An 18,426-nucleotide genomic window follows, 5' to 3' on the forward strand; every position below is an offset into this window, starting at 1 on the left:
TCGATTTGTTAATGTTGATCTCTGACTCCATAATATGGACTTTCCCATGAAAAAAAAAATATATATATATAGAAGAAAGAAGAGCAATCACAACAACCAGATTATAAAAAGGAATGTATTTGGTTTTATTTAACGATAGGGAGCAACACATCAAGTCACCAGCAGGGGGTCCACATCGCATGCACATCAACTACCATCAGCCGCAAGGAGAGACCCACCCCTGTAATATTTACAGAAACTTTGCTCAGGGACACACATGGAAATAAATAGTTTAAATGACAAATATCTACATAACTTAAGAAAATGACATGTGATACAATATTTTCCTCTTGTGATATCACATAACCACACCTCAGCGTAGGGCCAAGTAGTCTTCAGCTAAAGCTGGGTTGCACCTGATGACAGTGAAGCTCTGTGGAACCCAGGACGCAGAGACCAAGTCCATTACTAATGTGTCCACACGACACATTAGTAATGATCACTGCAAAGCTTCCCATCATACATTCACAGACATGTAAATATGACACTGTGACACATGGCGGACTGGATGAACTTTATCAGATCTGCGTGTGAGCGTGTGTAACTTCACAGAGTGGTTAAAGGGACACGTTTGGCAAATATCTTTTCAAGAAATATCACAAAACAAAAATACTGAAACAATGCAACTTTACAAACTACGTAAAAAGAAAGAAAGAAATTAACTCTGCAAGCCATGTTTTTAACAAAGACTTGGATGAGTTCTGAGTGCAAAATCCTTTTTTTCCCAAAACATTATTTGCTTCAGTCGTACACCTCCTATAGTGCAACCCATGCAAAAAAAATAAAATAAAATTGAGTCTTACCCTCTAAAAACTGCAATCGGACTCCCTTGCTGCTTTGAAAGACCAGTTATTATGGTCAACATGTGCTAAATCTATTCATGCCCAAAATGTTGGCTTAATTTGATTAAATGTAAACTTTCCGTGTAATTTTGTAACATAAGTACATGTAAAATGATAAACTTAATGTAATCTGGTCAAATTCAAGTTACTTGATATATGGTATACATTCAGTTTACACCGACCACATTTCCCTTACTGATTAATTATTTGAATAAATAAACCTTTGATTTTATGCATTTTTGTTGCATTTTGCTTAAAATTAATAGTTTATGTTTATGAAAACTTTTTTCCAAGTGTGGCTGGTACTAAATGTGTCCCAGTTATTTAATACTAGGCTTTATTTTGTCATCGTTCTCACTTAAGCAGCATCAAGCTGGTTTTCAGTTTTCCACCCCTTTTTAACCCATTGCTACGTTCATAAAAGCTCACTTAGCATCAAAATCCTAGCAGTAAAGACAAACACAGAGCTATCCAGTGGTTATCACAAGCTTGGCGTTTACCCAGAATTCCTTGGTATGAAGTCAGTCATCTATTTAGGCCGATTATTAACATCGCATTACTTCGTAAATTTGAATGCAATCATATAAACTTAATTTGGCGTGGAGTGATTGTGTTTCAGAGGAACATGATAGTGATCTTCCGTTTGCTCAGGAACCTGAAACTGAAGATTACGTTGCTCAGATTTTGTTAATGTGGACATGACCGTAATCACGGCTTTTAAGGCTTTAGTTCCCCTTTATGAAACCGCAGAGTTCCTACTGCTCACACTGGAAATATATCTACTGTTTGGGACACAAAAGCTGTTTGTACGAACTTCAGATTTAAATTAAAAATAAAGAAGTAAAACCAAAGCCTTCATTAACAGACGTGGTTTCCTCTCGTAGCAATAATTTTGAATTCAAACCCACGTATGGTATCTTAAAAGTCGATTTTAGTCACTTTTGGGTATGACAAACAAACATTCCTCCGCACTCGGGAATCCAGGAGCGATCGTTGAAGACATTGGAGGGTGTTGGGATAGGCATAGAGGTTCCTTGACTTCCGTGACACCTTCCCTGACCTTTCCAGATTTTTCACCAACGTTCTCACTTCTCCGTTTCAGGTGTTTCGGCAGGAGAAACAGCAGCGGCTCTTAAACTGGGGCAGCAGGCAAAGCTCCAGCTGCTGCACCTTCTCACAGTACCTCGTGCTGTCCCGGCACTCTCCTGCTGGAATATACAGAGGATACGTTTTACTATGCACAGTCGCGGCTGTGGGCTGTAGTGCTTAGCTATGGATATATTGTTGGAAATTTCAGGTCCAGTGCTCTAATTCGTAAACATTTGGCAATCTTTCTCTCACTGTGGTCTGTGGCTTTTTCTAATTAACCGGCACATTGTTTCTGGAAATACCTGACACAGCAGAGGCTTTTGTTGGTTTTTTAAGGCAATTTTTCAGCACTTTAAGCACCGCGGGCAAAGTTTCCTTCACCAGTTTTGTAATGGGGTGCCAACAGACAAGTTAGAGACAGATACTGCCAAGTCTCATCATATGAAACCACAGCTATGTTTATTATGCGCTGGGCTCAAGTGCAAACACAACTAGATTGTCTTTTCATCTTTTGTTTTGTTTTTTAGTTGAAATGAAGGTAGAGTGTGAGCAACTGCATTTAACTAAAACCACTGCAACAATTTTGTGTTGCTAGAAAACAAAGTTTGACCCATCAGGCGTTATTGGTGTGATTCTTTAATAAGGCAAAGATGTCAATGTGATCAAAAACATGCAATAAGAGGATTCAGTGACTGCCTATGAAGGCACTGTATGGTGTTCTGCTTTTGCAAGCAGGCTCACGGAGCATTTCAGTTGCACTTCTCATTGTAAAATCTATTCTGAACTTCCTAAATTTCTGCCTTCTAGAATTTCTTCCCCTCAAAAGAAGAAAATCATAAAGTTGCAATTAAAAAAATAACCCAAACATTTTTAAGCAATAGAAACTAAAATAAAATTCGCAAAAACCCACAATATGTTGTACATTTATTTATGACTCACACTTGACATTACTGTAACTTTTTCTCACCTCTGCCGCAGGATAAAATGTTACATCGCTGCCAGCTGGCAGGCCGAGGCCTCCACGTGCAGTGACGGTCTCGGAAGGCCTTGCTGGTCCGAAGGTGGACGCAGGTCACCTGGCGTGATTGGAAACCGTGCCGTCCGCACGTGGCGGTGCACTGTGTCCAAGGCCCCACGAGCCACTGAAGTGCACAAGCCTCAGCGGTGCAATTCCTCAAAGAGCTTGGCCTAAAATATGAACATACCTGAAATAGTATTCTGCTGAATAGCCTTTTTTTTTCCTTTGTAATATGAACCATAACTGGATTTTTAAAATGTCTATCGATAGCACATATCACCAACAGTATTAAACATTCTTAATCTTATTCCCATCTTTACCTGTGGAGCCCAGTGCACATCCTGTGGGGGACTCTGGTACCATTGGGGTCTTGGCAGTAGACATGGCGGTGCTGTGTGGCCAAACTGGGACCCACACACCTGCCATGACACTGGAAGAGGAGAATTCATCAGATTTCCTAGCTATCATTACAAAAATATTTTCTTGCTAGGGGAAGGTTTTGAGTCTAAACTGTGTTTTTATGATAAAACCTTGTGAAAACAAGCTTGTGCACAATAATATCTTGGCTCACCGGCCCCCAGGAGGTTGTTGTCCATCTTGCACAGGGAAGGAGGTTACACGGCCTTGCATCAGAGGGTTTCCTTCCTGCTCCAAGGCAATTTGGACTCTCTACCTCTTCTGACCTGCCCTCGGGACCCTTCATGCAGCGCACAATTCTAGTCTGGGCTCCACCACCGCAAGTGGCTGAGCATGGGGACCAAGCATCAACTCGCCACCTAATAAAACAAGAGGAAAAGTCAAGTAGATATTAGATGTTTCAGGCCAAAAAATCTTTTCAGATACTCAACAAATGCAGTGAGTAAACGGAGGATTTCTGTTCTTACTGTAAATATTAAACTCAGTGTTTAACATCACTAATAGCACACACATGTAGAGCAGCAGCATACCTGAAGAGGCAGGCTTGTCCTTGGCACAGCTCGGCCGACCGACTGCCATTCCTCCTCTCAGAACAAGCCGGTCCATTTGCTCCCACACTGTTGCCTTGGACACAGATTCTTCCTTTGCCACCTGAAAATAACATAAAATATAAAATAAAATGAGAATGGTGTGTTCACCAACCTCATCAGTTGATGCACCAGGATTTAAAGAAAAACATTACCACACAGCTTCATGACAAAACAGTCTTCCTAAAATATTTGAAAGTCATTCCATGTATTTTGGATTGCATTTCCTTTTCTTCAAATACTCTGACCTTAAAATGCCCAAGAGTATAGTCATTACATTGCTTTTAACCGACTCTGAATTCAAATATAACAAAATACAGTCAGGGCATTTTTCAGCCCTTTAAAGACTCCTTATCCTTTCTATTTAGATTAGCTGAATATGGTATGTTAAGTTAATCTTCTTTGAAACATTGCCTGGAACCTCTAATTGTTGCCGTATGGAGAGGAAGCGTACTATAGGATCAGGAAACGCACAGTGGCGGCGCTTTGATGAGAATGTGGCTGATCATGCCGAAGAGATGAAGGACAGCGTAGCTCAGAGGTGACCGGAGCTCTGTGTGATGCCCCGGACATTCCTCTGTCAATGACTCAGCCACATGAGCCACTGGGATAAGTAAGAGCTTACTGAATATCTGTGTCTGCGGTTACTCTTGAGTTTGTGTGTTTCTACGCTGGATGGACGCATGCTTTCCCAGAACCTCGAAGCCTAAACCACAAAGAACAACACAAATTACTATAAACTGGACTATTCAAAGAAGCATTAGGACAAACTCAACTCGACATTGGGTCCATACAAACTTGATCAATTTTAAGTATTTCTAACATACTTTTCTCAAAAGTCATAGTGATGTTTTTAGTATCTATATACTGCAAAATATCTCTGAAACCTCATTGCAGTTAGCAGCTAAAAGTCTGGCTCCACCTACATTACACAAAGATTTACATGTGGCATTTTTTATCTAGCTTTTAGCAAGAAAACACAAAGGGTAATTCTGCAAAATGTTTAACCTCAACCAACTTTCTTTACTAACAACTTCCTATTTCTAATTCTTGGAGTGTAATAGAGTAACAGCATGATTCACATTTCAAAACAGGCTTTGCTTATCTTGTCCATCGCTGCAGCCCCTCAGTTTGTTCTCTGTTTGTTTTCCTGCTCAGACCTTTTAGCACCAATCTGGCAACCATGGGTCGCTGTGAAATCAACTACTGAAGGCTGATTCACACAGAACCCAGAGAGTGGTCCACATAGTGTTTGCTGGAGGTTGCTGGCAGTCACGCAGGGGCGTAATTTCCAGGGGAGGTAGGGGGGTTATGACCCCCCCCAATAATCAGACGCAACCAATATAACCCCCCCTAATAAAATTATGAATTATCTTGCATAAATAGGCTGTTGATTTTCTTTACTCATTTCAAGTATTACCAGCAAAATAGTTGCATGTTTAATCATCTGGGAATTTACCCAGATTTATTTAGACAGAGATTTTGACCCCCCCCCCCCCCCCCCCCCCCCCCAATGTTCAGCACAAAGTTACGCCGATGCAGTCACTAGCAGGAAATTGGTCGCAAAATGGTATACGGAGCTGCGATTGCTTAGGTTGCAAAGAGGTTGCCACAGTCGCCCATATTTTGCATGGAAGATGCGGACCTGTTTGCAAGCACTAGCAAGCTACTCTCCAAGCAGTAGTCAATGTGTGAAAAGAACAATATAGACTGGAAATGGAGACCGTTCACCTTGAAAGCAAAAGTCCCATCTTCTTAAATGTGTTGGTTTTAATGGGAAGGTCCAATTCACTTTGAATGTTCTCCAGTTCTTGTGTGCATCACACTTTTCACAGTTTCACTACTGCTTGGAGAGCAGTTTGCTGGTGCTCAGCATGTTTAATGCAAACTATGGGCAATCGTGACAATCTGCGATCAAAGAAATCCCAAAGATGTTTTTGGTCCAGTGCCTGCTTTGAATTTCACTCAACATCACCTAGCAACCGGTCAGAGAATTCATATTATTTTTTATCAGGCAACTGATGGTTGTCAGCAGAGATGGGCAGTAACGCGTTACTGTAATCTGATTACTTTTTAAAGTAACGAGTAAAGTAAGGGATTACTATTGCAAAAACGGTAATTAGATTACCGTTACTTTCCCGTAGGAACGCTGCGTTACTGCGTTACTAAAACCGTGATTTTTTTGCGAGAATGTCTCACGACAGTGACATAAGCAAGTGCGTTTGTGACAACAGCTGTGTGCAGATCAACGATGGATCACATATCGATTGTGGGAGAGAGTATGAGCGTGCAGCGTGTAAAGCGTGGAAGTACTGACCTTACTTTGAGTTTGATTCCATAAAAAGTGACAAAAACATTAGCGTCCATCGTGCGTGGGAAGAAAACTTCTTTTTACAACGAAAAAAACCCCTAAACTTCCAAGCAAGCACCGAGTGCGCAACGACGTAATGGGAAACTCACAGAGAAACTCGCGAATTCTTCAACTGACCGCGGCACACCTGCACCAGGGTAAACCTCCGCCTACTCTACTCCTGCTTTACAGGTGAAAATAGAGCAAAAGGACCACTGAGTCTTTGATGTTATTTATTTTCTGCTGTGTTTTACTTGCATCTATTTGAAAGAGTGAGTGTAAACACAAAAAAATATTTTATTTTATGTGCTGGAATGTGCAGAAAATAGGTTTAAATGTTAAACTAATTTCTTAAAGTCGGAGAATGTTGCATATAATTAAATTTTTGCTTGATGCATAAAGTTAAAAGATTAAAACTGATAAAACAAGTTAAAAAAAGAGAGACTTTTTCATTTGATTACATTTTGTATGATGGATTATGTAGAAAAAGTAGAATTGGGCTGAAAGATCTATCGCTTTATCACCTCTTCAGGTTGTAAATCGTGTTTTTAAAAAGTAACTAAGTAACTAAGTAACTAAGTAATTAATTACTTTTGAAAATAAGTAATCAGTAAAGTAACGGGATTACTTTTTGGGGGAAGTAATCGGTTTATTAGTTACTGATTACTTTTTTCAAGTAACTTGACCAACACTGGTTGTCAGATATCTGATGACTAGTCTCTAAGCCTGTGTGACTGAGAACCTTAGCTGCCTTCTACTCGCTTCAAGGCCACTTTCAAAACATCTCAAAGCAGAAGCTTGAACCACAAGAAGGTGGAGCTTCTGTACAAACCATTGAAACTTACGGATCTATAAACCTTACCAGTAATTTGCACAGAAGATGAAAGAGATGTCCTTCCAAAACGGTTTCTGGCAGTGCAGGTGTACAAACCCTCATCCCCTTTGCTTGGGTACTGGATCCTCAGTGATCCTGTAGGCAACAGGCCTACTCTGCCAACACAAAGACAAGCAATCTATGAAGCCTTATCCAGGTCTTTGATATAATCATAAAAAAGCCACAGGCAGCCATGTCATTTTCACAAAAAGTCCTTACTTCAAGGTTAGTTCTTACCTGCTACTGTAGCGCAACTCTTTCCCATTCTTCGACCATGTCACAGATGGGTCAGGATTTCCTACTGCTTCACACTTCAACACTAAACTAACAACTGGTTTCTGCAGGAAAACTGGCATTCCCACATAAACTATCATTTCAGATTGTGGCCCCTCTCCAATCTTTTTCGAACGTTGAATTATCAGCGGGTTTCTTGGTCTGGCTGTGTGGACTTTAGTGTTTGGTTTATAATGGAGTGGCTCTTGCGTGGAAGATTCAGCACTTTCTGGAGGGTGAAGAGTCGACTCATTAGTTTCACCCTGTGCCACAGTGAGCTCACTAAGCAGTTGTGCGATAAGTTGTTCCTCCCGTAGTCCTCCAAGGTCTTCGGCAACGTTTTTCATGATCTCCTCTAGCCTGCGTGTGTCGGCAACGAGGACCTCTGGGATGTAAATTTCTGACCCTTCATCCTCCAGGGTAGAACTGTTCTTTTCACTCGCAGGTGATTTGTCAGCGATGTATTTTTCATCTCGAATGGATTCTTTATGATTAAGCAAACGCTCAATAATTGCATCATATCGGTTGAGGGAGCTGTGAAGCTCCTGAAATCTTTCTTGAGCTGAGATTGCATCCGGTCGCCCAACCTTTTGTCGTCTGAGCATTGACTCTGCTACAGACAGCTTTTGCTTGCTGCCAATGATCTGTAAGACTAAATGTTCTTGTGCCTCACCTGCGACACATGTATATATCCCAGCATCAGATGCACGAACCTGATGGATCTTCACATATCCTAGTGACGTTATGGAGAGGTGTGGTAGGTTGATCAGGGGCTTCCCTTCCTTCAACCAGTGGATTTGGCCCTTACGGAAGTGGCGGGTTGGGCAGCGAAGGACCACAGTTGTCCAAGGCAGGATGTACGCATAACCACCAATGCCCAGGTGAACCTTTTTGCCTTTACGCCACTGGATATAAACTTTTCTCTGAGCCAGTATGGTGGCATCAGGCTTGACAGAGTCTGTAATTAAGAGGACAGGTTAATGCTTGCTTGTTGGCTCAAATATCTGTACTTTTGGACATACAAAACTTTGCATTTAAGGAACCAAAAGAAAAGGGAGCTAACTCCCTTTTCTTTTGGTTCTATGCAGTATAACTTACATAAACACAGCCAAATAAAGAGTATCTTACTTTCACAGGGCTTGAAGAAGCATGGTCGGATTCTGTTGAGACGAGCCAGCAGGGAACAGTTCTTAGGGTCTGCTGTCAAATACCTTCCATTCACCTCTTTCTTCCTGCAAACAGCTTGGAGGGTCTGAATACCATTTCCACATGTCACTGAACACTGGAAAAACAAGAGAAATGTATTAAAATAAACAAAACCTGCAAAGTACCAGTTTTAACATGTCCATTTGAACAACAGCAATATGGCAGGATGGTCTCTGGCTGAAAGGTAGGCTACCTGGGACCAGCTAGTTGTGACCCACTCAGGTGGGCATTCCTGCTCACCACAGGGCTGCTGGCTTGTAGGACTCTTAGTAGGGCAAAACGTGTCAGGTAGCTCCAGAATGCTGCCATCAGCCAACCGTTGCTTGCATAGTACCTGCCTCCTCTGAACCCCACCACCGCAACTTTGGGAGCACTGGGTGCAAAAACACGCAGAGATTAAATCAGTCACATGCGCTTGATTCCCAATCGTCAAACACTTGCAGTGGTAAACTTTATAGATGATGTCCTTTACCTGTCCCCAGTCATGCGTGTCCCACATAGGAGGGCAGTCAAAGCGGTTGCAGGCTTGGAGAGGACTGGGCTTGGGGTTCTGACAGTCTTCGTCCCTCAAAACTAAAGTGTGATTGCTGTCACGAGAGGGCCGGTGTGTGCACCCCACAGTGCGAATCATCAGACCTACCCCACATGTAGCTGAGCAGGAGCTCCACTCTCCAGTTTCCCACCTGTTAGAACAATGTTTATTGTGCTCATTATGGCAAATCTACAGTACACTGCACACATGAAATTTCCCACTCGTGGGACTAATAAAGGTATCTTATCTTATCTTATCTATACTTCATAGCACTGTAAATAGTACTGTACATATATCTCTTGATCCAGTGAGAGAACACCTTAGCAGTCTTATGAATATGTAAAATCATGAAGGTGAATACAAGTGAAAAAGACATGAAACATAAAATCCCACACCGAGCTTCACGATATTCAAGAAATCCCTATTGCATTACTTTTTCATTTGTATTTTTCCAATGAACTACTGGAATTAATATTCATGTTGCTGCCCAACAAAATTTTAAACTGGGTTTAATCCAGCATCAAAGTTACTTTGGCAGGTTTATTCCAAATTGTGGCCAGTGTCCAAGTGGTTGCCATGCCTTTAAAGTTTTGGTTTGAAATGAGATGGCAGCAATTTCATTTTCTGCTCGACAGATTGGGTGATATTTCAAAACTACTCATATTTATTTAAGGCTCTGAGAAGAATTGGGAATGAAGCTTGCTCATGGACCGCTGCTTTACTCAAAGCTAAATCCTATGGCTGTTTTCCTTTCAGGGGGAACACTATCCAAAGAGTGTAGCTTAATATGGGATGGTGAGGAGGCCTCAGGGAGGGAGAAAAGGGCCAAAGGAAACAAGCCCAATACTGCATTTGTTGTGCCTAAAAACAAGACTCAAAGCCTGGAAAAACAGGCAAGGGCAGGCTGCAAGCCTCTGGGTTTTCTGACAAGAGTGTGAGGGGTAGAACACTGACAATGTGCACGGTGTTAACCTGAAACGTGTGGCCAACCACAAAGTCCACTCACCATTTAGCCACAGTTTGCTCATGTTAAACAACATGCAGTTTTGCTGTTTGACCTTTTAGATGTTTAATCTGGACGTGCATCAATCTGGTAGGTTCACAAAAAAAATACTTATGATTTGCAATTTGAAATGTGAAATAACACTGTTTATAAACTGCTCGTATGTTGAATTGAACAAAAAAAAAAGAAGCTACATTTTGACTTAAACATTAACAGCACAGCTTAAACCTGTAATATCAAAAATAATTTGAGCTTGAAATGTAGCAAGCACTGAACGCTCCCCAGAGGATGATCACAGTTACTTCAATGATTCCCTTTTTTTTCTCTGGACCTACATTTTGACCTGGAGAGGGAAACGGGAAGACTGCCATTACATGTATTAACATAGGTCATGCTTGACTGCATAACATTACTTACCCACCCACAGGCTTTTCAAAAGCATCCCCTCAGGATAAACCCTACATTGTTAACCCCTCTGGTAATGTGGCGAATTTGTCAATATGACATGCAATCACTGAAGGCCATTCCTAGTTGTAAAAAGAGCTTGCCAAAAGAAATCACTTAGAAAAACAGCTGAAGCCTCCTAGATTTCCCTTTCCAAGGACAACTGAACCTCGCAGGTAAAGCTAATCACTATCAGATTCCACAAGGTTTAATTTGCTGCTTGCAGAGATACAACCATCCATCTCTGTCGTTCTGCTTTAGTATCTCTTGGACTCGAGCAGCCTTAACAGAGATTTAATTGCCCCAGTTGGTTTGAACCAAGAGGCATAACACAGCGGATTAGAAGCTTTTGAATTTTTCTCTACCAACGAACCGTCAAACTTAACCGATTCAGCTAAGAATTTATCTAGGCTCTGAAAAAGTGGTACATCAGCGTTCCACTTCTGTACTGAATATTGCACATTTTTGGATGGATGCACTCTTGGCAAGCTAAGAGAAAGCACGGCCATATTTTTTTCCTGACTTTAATTAATATTTTTCTCTTAAACGTAGCCAAACGTTTTTTTCCATCCCCCAAAAATGCATTTCCTCCCTATTTTTACTACATCCATTAATCAAATCCTTTTTAATTTTCATGCACAAACCGTTTGAAACATGTTTAAATAATAATGATGACGATAATGAGGTCTGAGTTAGGGGTTTTTATTGTACCTGGGTGGGCAGGGCTGAGTTTTGCAGTCCTGGAGGAGTCGTGGGGGTCGCCGAGAGCTCACACACAGGCTTTGGTCTGCTGCTTCTCTGGTCTGCTTGTTCAGGCAGATAACCACAGCCTCCTGCGCACCTGCGGTTAGAGAACACAGCAATGTCATGCTTGCATTTTTGCAGACGCTGTAATTAAAAAGGAAGATTTTAGGGTCCAAAATACATTAAAACACTTTGGTTGCCTCAACTTGTGGATGCACTCTCAGAGTTTTCATGCAAAGTCATATTAAAAGTAATGTAACATAACTCCCTGAGTCTGCTTCTAATGTTGGGGACAATAACAGCGAAGCAGGAACTTCAAACACCATAGCAGTGTGATGGTCCACAGGAGCACAGCCCTCAGGGTGTGCATCGGACATCTGATACCGGAGTGTAATCATCCCCGAATGGGAGTTTGTTGAGTTTGGATGAGCGCATACGCAGACACTGACAAAAGCCCACACCCGTGTGCAGAAATTAAGTTACAAACGCACACACGCAGAGATTAAGGCAAACGCACATGAGGCAGGCACGCATGCTTGCATGTGTAGGTAGGAAGATTAAAGTGGGCCTCAATGCATGTTGGCAGGATATTTAAGAAAGTGGTCTCTGTCTGGCAAAGCATTTTCCCAGTGCCTTGAGCACTGGCGACGTATGACCTCTATGCCATCCGTTATCATTTAATATGATATGACTTGCATCTGCTCGAGGCATTTACTGGCGTCAGACATCCAGTGACAATAGTTTAAGGCTGGAGCACATCACATTTGTTTTAATGAATCAGCTGGGACGTACTTAGTGGCGCTCACGGAGTTGACTTGGTCTTCAAGACTTACTGTCAAATCAAGCTACATAACAGCACTTGTCTGCTGCTGATGTATTTACTCGCAGCATAATCTACAAATCTGCTCTGCGCGTTGGAGCCACCACAGGTGTACAGCTCCAGGGTTGGCACTGTCTCTGGATCCACCAGAGTGAAAATAAAAGGATGCGTAAACAGTGAAAGCTTCAGTAGAGAGCTAAACTGAAAATCCAAGTAGTATATTTAAAGAGATGCAAAAACGCAGCACATCTCAAACACCGATAAAGGACAGAAATACTCGCAATAAACTTTTCAGTGGGTCTCGCATCACAGCAGAAATAAACTGACACGATTCAGCACGCAGTCTTCAGAGCATTTGAACTTTTGTACCTGATGAAGACTGTGCCAAAATGCGTAGGCGTATTTCTACAGCGATATCAGCCAAAAGTAGAAGGAAAAAAAATTAAATGTGAGCATATTTGTCCCTGATTCAGTTGGAAGTAAATTTTACATATTTTTGTGAAGCATATTAGAAAATGTTTTGAGATGGATTGCTATGAAATCTGCACATGGTCCCCCACAGGATGCAGAGCTGACTTGTGAGATCTCCTGAGTTTTTCTTCCAGGGCCACGATAAGGCTAATATTTTTGGTTTTAAAGGGAAACAGCATCAGAAGGATTGCAGAAAACAGTGATCGCAGACATGCTAACATGCTGACCTAAGACTGGAGATGTGGTAAATGTTACACCTGCTAAGCGCCAGCATATTTTTATTGTCACTGGGAGGGTGTCAGCATAGCTGCAGACACGAGTTAACTTTTCAACTCCCCAAATCTACTCTTTCAACTTCTCTCTCTTTACTTTCCCATGTCAGAGAGATCAATAAAGATCATACCTCCCCCACAACTCTCTGAGCACTCAGTAAAGCCCTCGTACTCCCAGTCGTGCAGTTCCTCTCTTTGCAGTGTCCTGCCCTTCTCCTCCTCTTCCTCCACCTCTTCCACTTCTTCACTTTCTCCTGCTTCACCCAAATCTACAGAGCAGGGACTGCTGTAGCAAGGCTGGCTGGTAGCAGGTTTGACCCCCTCGCATTCATCATCTGGCACGTCCACGATTGTCTGGGAGAAAGACAGCAGCACTTGGCACTTGACCGTCCGATGCTGGGTCCCAGCACCACATGTCCTGCTGCAGGGCTGCCAGGGACCGGGGATAAAGCTGGAGAGGAGAGCAAGCAACAGATGACTCAAGTGGAAAAGTATGAAAATTTTGATAAGGACTGTTTCCAAACCAAACCTGGACTGTTTGATAGCAAATCACAGTCGATTTTTTTTTTGTTTGTTTTGTTTTTGCTGTCTTTTTTAGTTTTCTCTGTAAACACATTGTATTCATTAGTGGCTGGGTTCTTAAACTCATTAAGCATTTATGAAATACAGTCAGTGCAGCGTGATTAATTGCACAGCTGTGAAACATTACGATCAGCTATTCTTGGATAAACAGCTTTCATGTGCATCCTTCCTCATCTTAAAAAATGGATGAGGGGAAGAAAAACTGAAAGGCCCAGAGACTGAACTATCACTCCTTCAACAGAAATCAGAGAGGGTAAAAGATCAGAAAGTGTGATACAGAAAGGAGTTTGAAAGCGCTCTTCAGATTGAACTGATTCTATAACTTTGTTGAAAATGCACACAGAAATGCTTGAACAAAAGCTCTATATGACTCAGTGAGATTAAATCAAGTGATTTAGGAGATCATTCAAAGTGGTTCTTGTGCTCATTATGTCCTTGTGAAAACTCTGGATACTCACTTATTGATATATGGACATACAAAGACAGCATCTGTCCCACAACGTGCACCTGAGAGCAAATAAACGAGGCCTTCCTATTAACATCTTATATTACCAGTAAGCAAGTGCTCAGTTCTGTGACAGATGCACCGCTAAGCTGACAGCAGAGAGTGTCCGTCTGAGGGGACAGCCTCTCACTTTTACCCTTTGCAGTGCCTCAAACAAAGGAAATAAAATAATATATATCAGATAATTTATGGGTATTTTTCACCACAAGTTTCTTTACAGTTGATAGGAAAATACTCAAATTAAAACTGAGTCTTGGCCCTTTCGCGTGGTATCAATCATTGGGAGCGCAGAGCCTTAACAACAAAACACATGTCCAGCTGTCCAAATACTTACAGTGTGGACTGTAGCTTTTGGACAATAGCCTGATGTTTACAACACAGAGCAGCTGTCCTGTTTAGGTCTGAGCTCAACACTTCTGGTTCCTTTTTGGCAGACAGACTTTAAAGGACTTGCACATATGTCATATTGGAGGTGTTGAGTACATGCGAAAGTTTTTAAGACCAGAGGCACAGGTTGAACTGTGTTTCTAAATCACAGCTGTCATTGATCGAATGAGTAGCTGATAAGGATGGTCATTTGAGACATATGTGAAAGTAAAAAAACAAAACTACATCCATCAGAACCATCAGCTCTGCACAGTCATGAGCAGATGTGTGTGTGTGTGTGTGTGTGTGTCTGAATCAAGATGCAGTTTTTCATGTAGCAGATAGGTAGTGGCAAAGCTATTAGTCTTTTAAAATAGCTACATTTCCCCCCTAGATTAACGACTTCCATTTGCTAAACCTGAACACAAGAAGACACAAAGCGAGTGTATGACTTTATTTCAGTGCTTCCGTGTTGCGAGTGCTAGACGTTAAACTGAGTAATGTACCACGCCACTGTAATTACTTCAGTAATCAGGTTACTGTTACTTCAATTATCTGCACGACGGGCAGACAGACAGAAAGAAAAACACATTAAACATGCCGATCAGCTGATTTCAGTTTATGTGGAAAACGGTGGGATGGCCTACAATTTTTAAGGACGTTTATTTTTATTGCACAAAAGGACATGTTTGCAGTGCTGAAGTGTCACCTGCGTCCAGTATAGAAACAACCGCATCATACTGCTAACAAAACATCGGGTCTTTGCAGACATCTGCGTAGACAGCATGCTAACACAAAGCTGCAGAACAACATAGAGTGGGTGTATGCTGACCCCAGCACGGCAGCCAGAGCCTGAGCTTCAGCAGGTGATAATGGCGTTGATTAGAAGTCAGGCTTGCAGCATGGAAGCCTCCATTGCTACGTGCTGAAGTTTCTAGAATCACAGTGATGACTGCTCTTAAGTCGCTTTTATTCTTGGTGGTTCGATCCCTGGCTGATCTAATATCCAGTCTGTATGCCTAAGTAGCCTTGGGCAAGATCCCGAATCCCAGGCTCTCAGATGCATTCAGTGGAATACGAAAGTTAGATAGGAATGATGTACCATTTACAATGTCAGAGAGAAGGGATCTCTTCAATAGGATCTGTGTGGGAGGACAGAAGCCACGCCCACCTGCTGTTAAAACCTTCTGCTTATGGCAGGGAGCCAATCAGAAGGAAGAACATGCAGTCAAATTCCTCTGCAATCACTTAGCAATGAAAAGAAACGAGTGAACTACCTAAGTGAGCACTACAAATCTTTTGAGGTGAAAACAAAACGGTTTAAATCGGTAAAGTACATAATGTGCAAGTATAAGCACTGCTTCCTAACAGCGTTTGTGAACCTGACAAACTATCTTTATCTTTCCTTAATAAGCTCATAATGGTAGCAAAGCATATTTTGCATGGCAGCCTTCACCACTGTGCCGCATTCTTCCTTGGTTTAACAGTCTGACCGCAACACAAGAGGACCCTGCTGTTTTATAAGACGCCTCAATAAAGAGCTCATGATTAAGGCAAAGCTGGCTCTGTACAAGAGCTCAAGGACTCATTGTGTTACGGGCAAACAAATGAATCACCGGCAGTTAGACTTTGGAACAGGAACGACAAAGTCAACGAGCGAACCCACAGAAATGTTTATCTTCATGCGCCGTTAAAGTACATCTGTCAGTTCAAAAACGATCCCGATTTCATTCATGGAGGGAAACAACACATTTTTGTCACATCCGCCAAAGCCCCATGTTAATCGTATCAATTAAATATCCATCAGTGGAAATATTTTATTTACTCACGGTGAAAAAATGTTTTGGCTTGATTGGAGAACATATATGGGTTTAATTTTTCAAGCAGCCGCGCAGCGGTGGGTTTCGGCGCAGGCAACGGAGGTGCAATAAGTCTAGCACAGGAATTTCATTCTCTTTCCTCTCACATCTGTAACCTGGCCCCATATGGTGAGCAGATATTGTTGTTGGCTTGTGAATGACGGCATATTATAAACAGATATTTATGTGCTTTTTGAGGACAGACATGCTTTTTTTTATTTTTTGCAGCTGAGCAAAATCATATGTTTTGGCACTTCTCTCACTCCACAGATAAGTCAGAGTTACAGATGTTTTAAACTGGCTAACATGGTTGCTAATACAAGTCATGCAAGACACTGGGCAGAGTCCAAATATTGTGCATTTTCAGAAGGCGGCCATTATTAGCTAACTGATGTGTGGGACAAGAACATCTGGAACGTGTGAGAGCTTGCTGAGGTAATGCTGGTAGCCAGCGACTGTACATTCTTAAGGCTTTCCGAAAGATGTTTTGACTCTTCACCTTTAGTTTCCCTTCTTCCCTTCAATAGCCCCATACAACGTTTTATTAGTTCCATGCAGGTGACAAGAAACACTTTCAACCACCCTCAAATGTACCTTTAAGTGGACCTATTGTGCTTTTCCTTGGGTGATCATATTAAACAAAATAAAGTTCAAAATAAAGACGTCAGTCAGAGTGTGTGCAAATAATCCCCATGACACTGCTCAAGACAGGGGATGTCCCTAATTTAGGAATACATAAGAGAAGCCTCCTGTTCAAACTTTCTGTTTAAACTGGAAAACCAATCAGAGTGGAGTTGGCTCAAAGCAAGGGTTAAAGGAGCAAATAGTGCTTATTTAAGACCAAGGCAGCTAGTATGAAATAACTGGCAACAGGTCAGTAACATAACTGGGTATAATTGTAAAATTGTGAAGACTTTGAATAGCTCATCATCTATAGTGCATAATATCATCGAAAGATTCAGAGAATTTGGAGAAATCTCTGTGCGCATCAGACAAGTCCAAAAAATGATTATCTCTCAGTGTGCACAGCATTAAAAGAAGGCCTGAGTCTGTCACAGATATTACTGCATGGACTCAGGAACACTTCCAGAGATCACTGCGTGTGAACACCGTTCACTGTGCCATCTACACTTGCAGGTTAACACGCTGCATCATGCAAGGAAGAAACCATATATGAATATGATGTACAGGCGCCAACATCTTCTCTGGATGTGAAATTCTCCTTGGAAAACATGGACACCATTTCTACCAGACTAAAGAGGAGCAGGACCATCTGGCTTGTTATCAGCGCTCATTTCCAAAAGCTGTCCCAACCCACACAGCAAAATCGGTATAGCCCAGATCTGGCCCACACAATGTGCTTACACATGGCCCACATACCGCAAAGAATGACGGCCTTTTGGTGGCCCACACATGGGCCAGCACAAGGCCAGTTGCAGACACACTGGTGGTTATGTGCTGGCCCATGTGTGGATTACCTCTGGTAAACCTATGTAATATACAATAGTGCGAAAGTAACATGACAAAACTCTGTTCAGACAGTGAACTGACTGATTCTTATATAGCGCTTTTCTACTCTAAACTGAATGCATACAAATTCACACTCTTGACATGCAGATTGGAGGAGCCAGGGATCAAACCACTAACCTTCCCATTAGTAGGTGACCTGTTCTACCTCCTGAGCTACAGCCATCCAGTGGTAAATATGAGCAAACCCTCACCAGGTTTTGGATAAAGTGTACACTCACAAACCTGTCAAACCTGCATTTGAAACGTTGGCTACCATAGCAGTGTAGCATTGCAACATGGCATTTGGGTCTTCTAACTAAAATAGGAGAATAGGAACATAAATAGTGCCATCATTGCCAGACCTGGCCCACATCTGGTTGACATACACCCTGCCATGACACCAGTCAGTCAGAAGTGCCAGCTTGATGCCGGATCCGGGGAAGACCTGTTTTCTATGGGCCTGGGGTACATAAACCAAACCATAATCGGGCCAGATGTGGCATGCCATCACATAAACAGTGCCATCTACACCAGACCTGGCCCATATCTGGAGGACATACCACTTACCATGCCAGAAGTCAGCCAGCAGTGCCAGCTTGACACCAGATCCGGGGCAGACCCGTC

General features: G+C 42.1%; 1 protein-coding gene across 1 annotated transcript in view; it reads right to left on the bottom strand.

The window, feature by feature from the left end:
* Positions 1-95: 95 nt before the first annotated feature.
* The window catches only part of LOC146715056 (ADAMTS-like protein 1), a 105,314-nt gene continuing 86,983 nt past the window's right edge, over positions 96-18,426 (bottom strand). Inside the window, exons 15-26 of the mRNA XM_085451477.1 lie at positions 13,113-13,432; positions 11,386-11,515; positions 9,168-9,378; positions 8,889-9,068; positions 8,618-8,771; positions 7,454-8,447; positions 7,205-7,332; positions 3,936-4,056; positions 3,560-3,764; positions 3,309-3,418; positions 2,938-3,158; positions 96-2,089 (exon numbers count right to left, since the gene is read on the bottom strand). Of these exons, the coding sequence (XP_085307603.1) occupies positions 1,980-2,089; positions 2,938-3,158; positions 3,309-3,418; positions 3,560-3,764; positions 3,936-4,056; positions 7,205-7,332; positions 7,454-8,447; positions 8,618-8,771; positions 8,889-9,068; positions 9,168-9,378; positions 11,386-11,515; positions 13,113-13,432 (2,884 nt within the window). The 3' untranslated portion in view covers positions 96-1,979. The remainder of the gene's footprint in view (positions 2,090-2,937; positions 3,159-3,308; positions 3,419-3,559; positions 3,765-3,935; positions 4,057-7,204; positions 7,333-7,453; positions 8,448-8,617; positions 8,772-8,888; positions 9,069-9,167; positions 9,379-11,385; positions 11,516-13,112; positions 13,433-18,426) is intronic.

Source organism: Copadichromis virginalis, linkage group LG3, assembly GCF_057382275.1.
Source record: "Copadichromis virginalis isolate Kocher_CV1m ecotype Utaka linkage group LG3, C_Virginalis_male_GT1.1, whole genome shotgun sequence".
Classification (NCBI taxonomy): Eukaryota; Metazoa; Chordata; class Actinopteri; order Cichliformes; family Cichlidae; genus Copadichromis; species Copadichromis virginalis.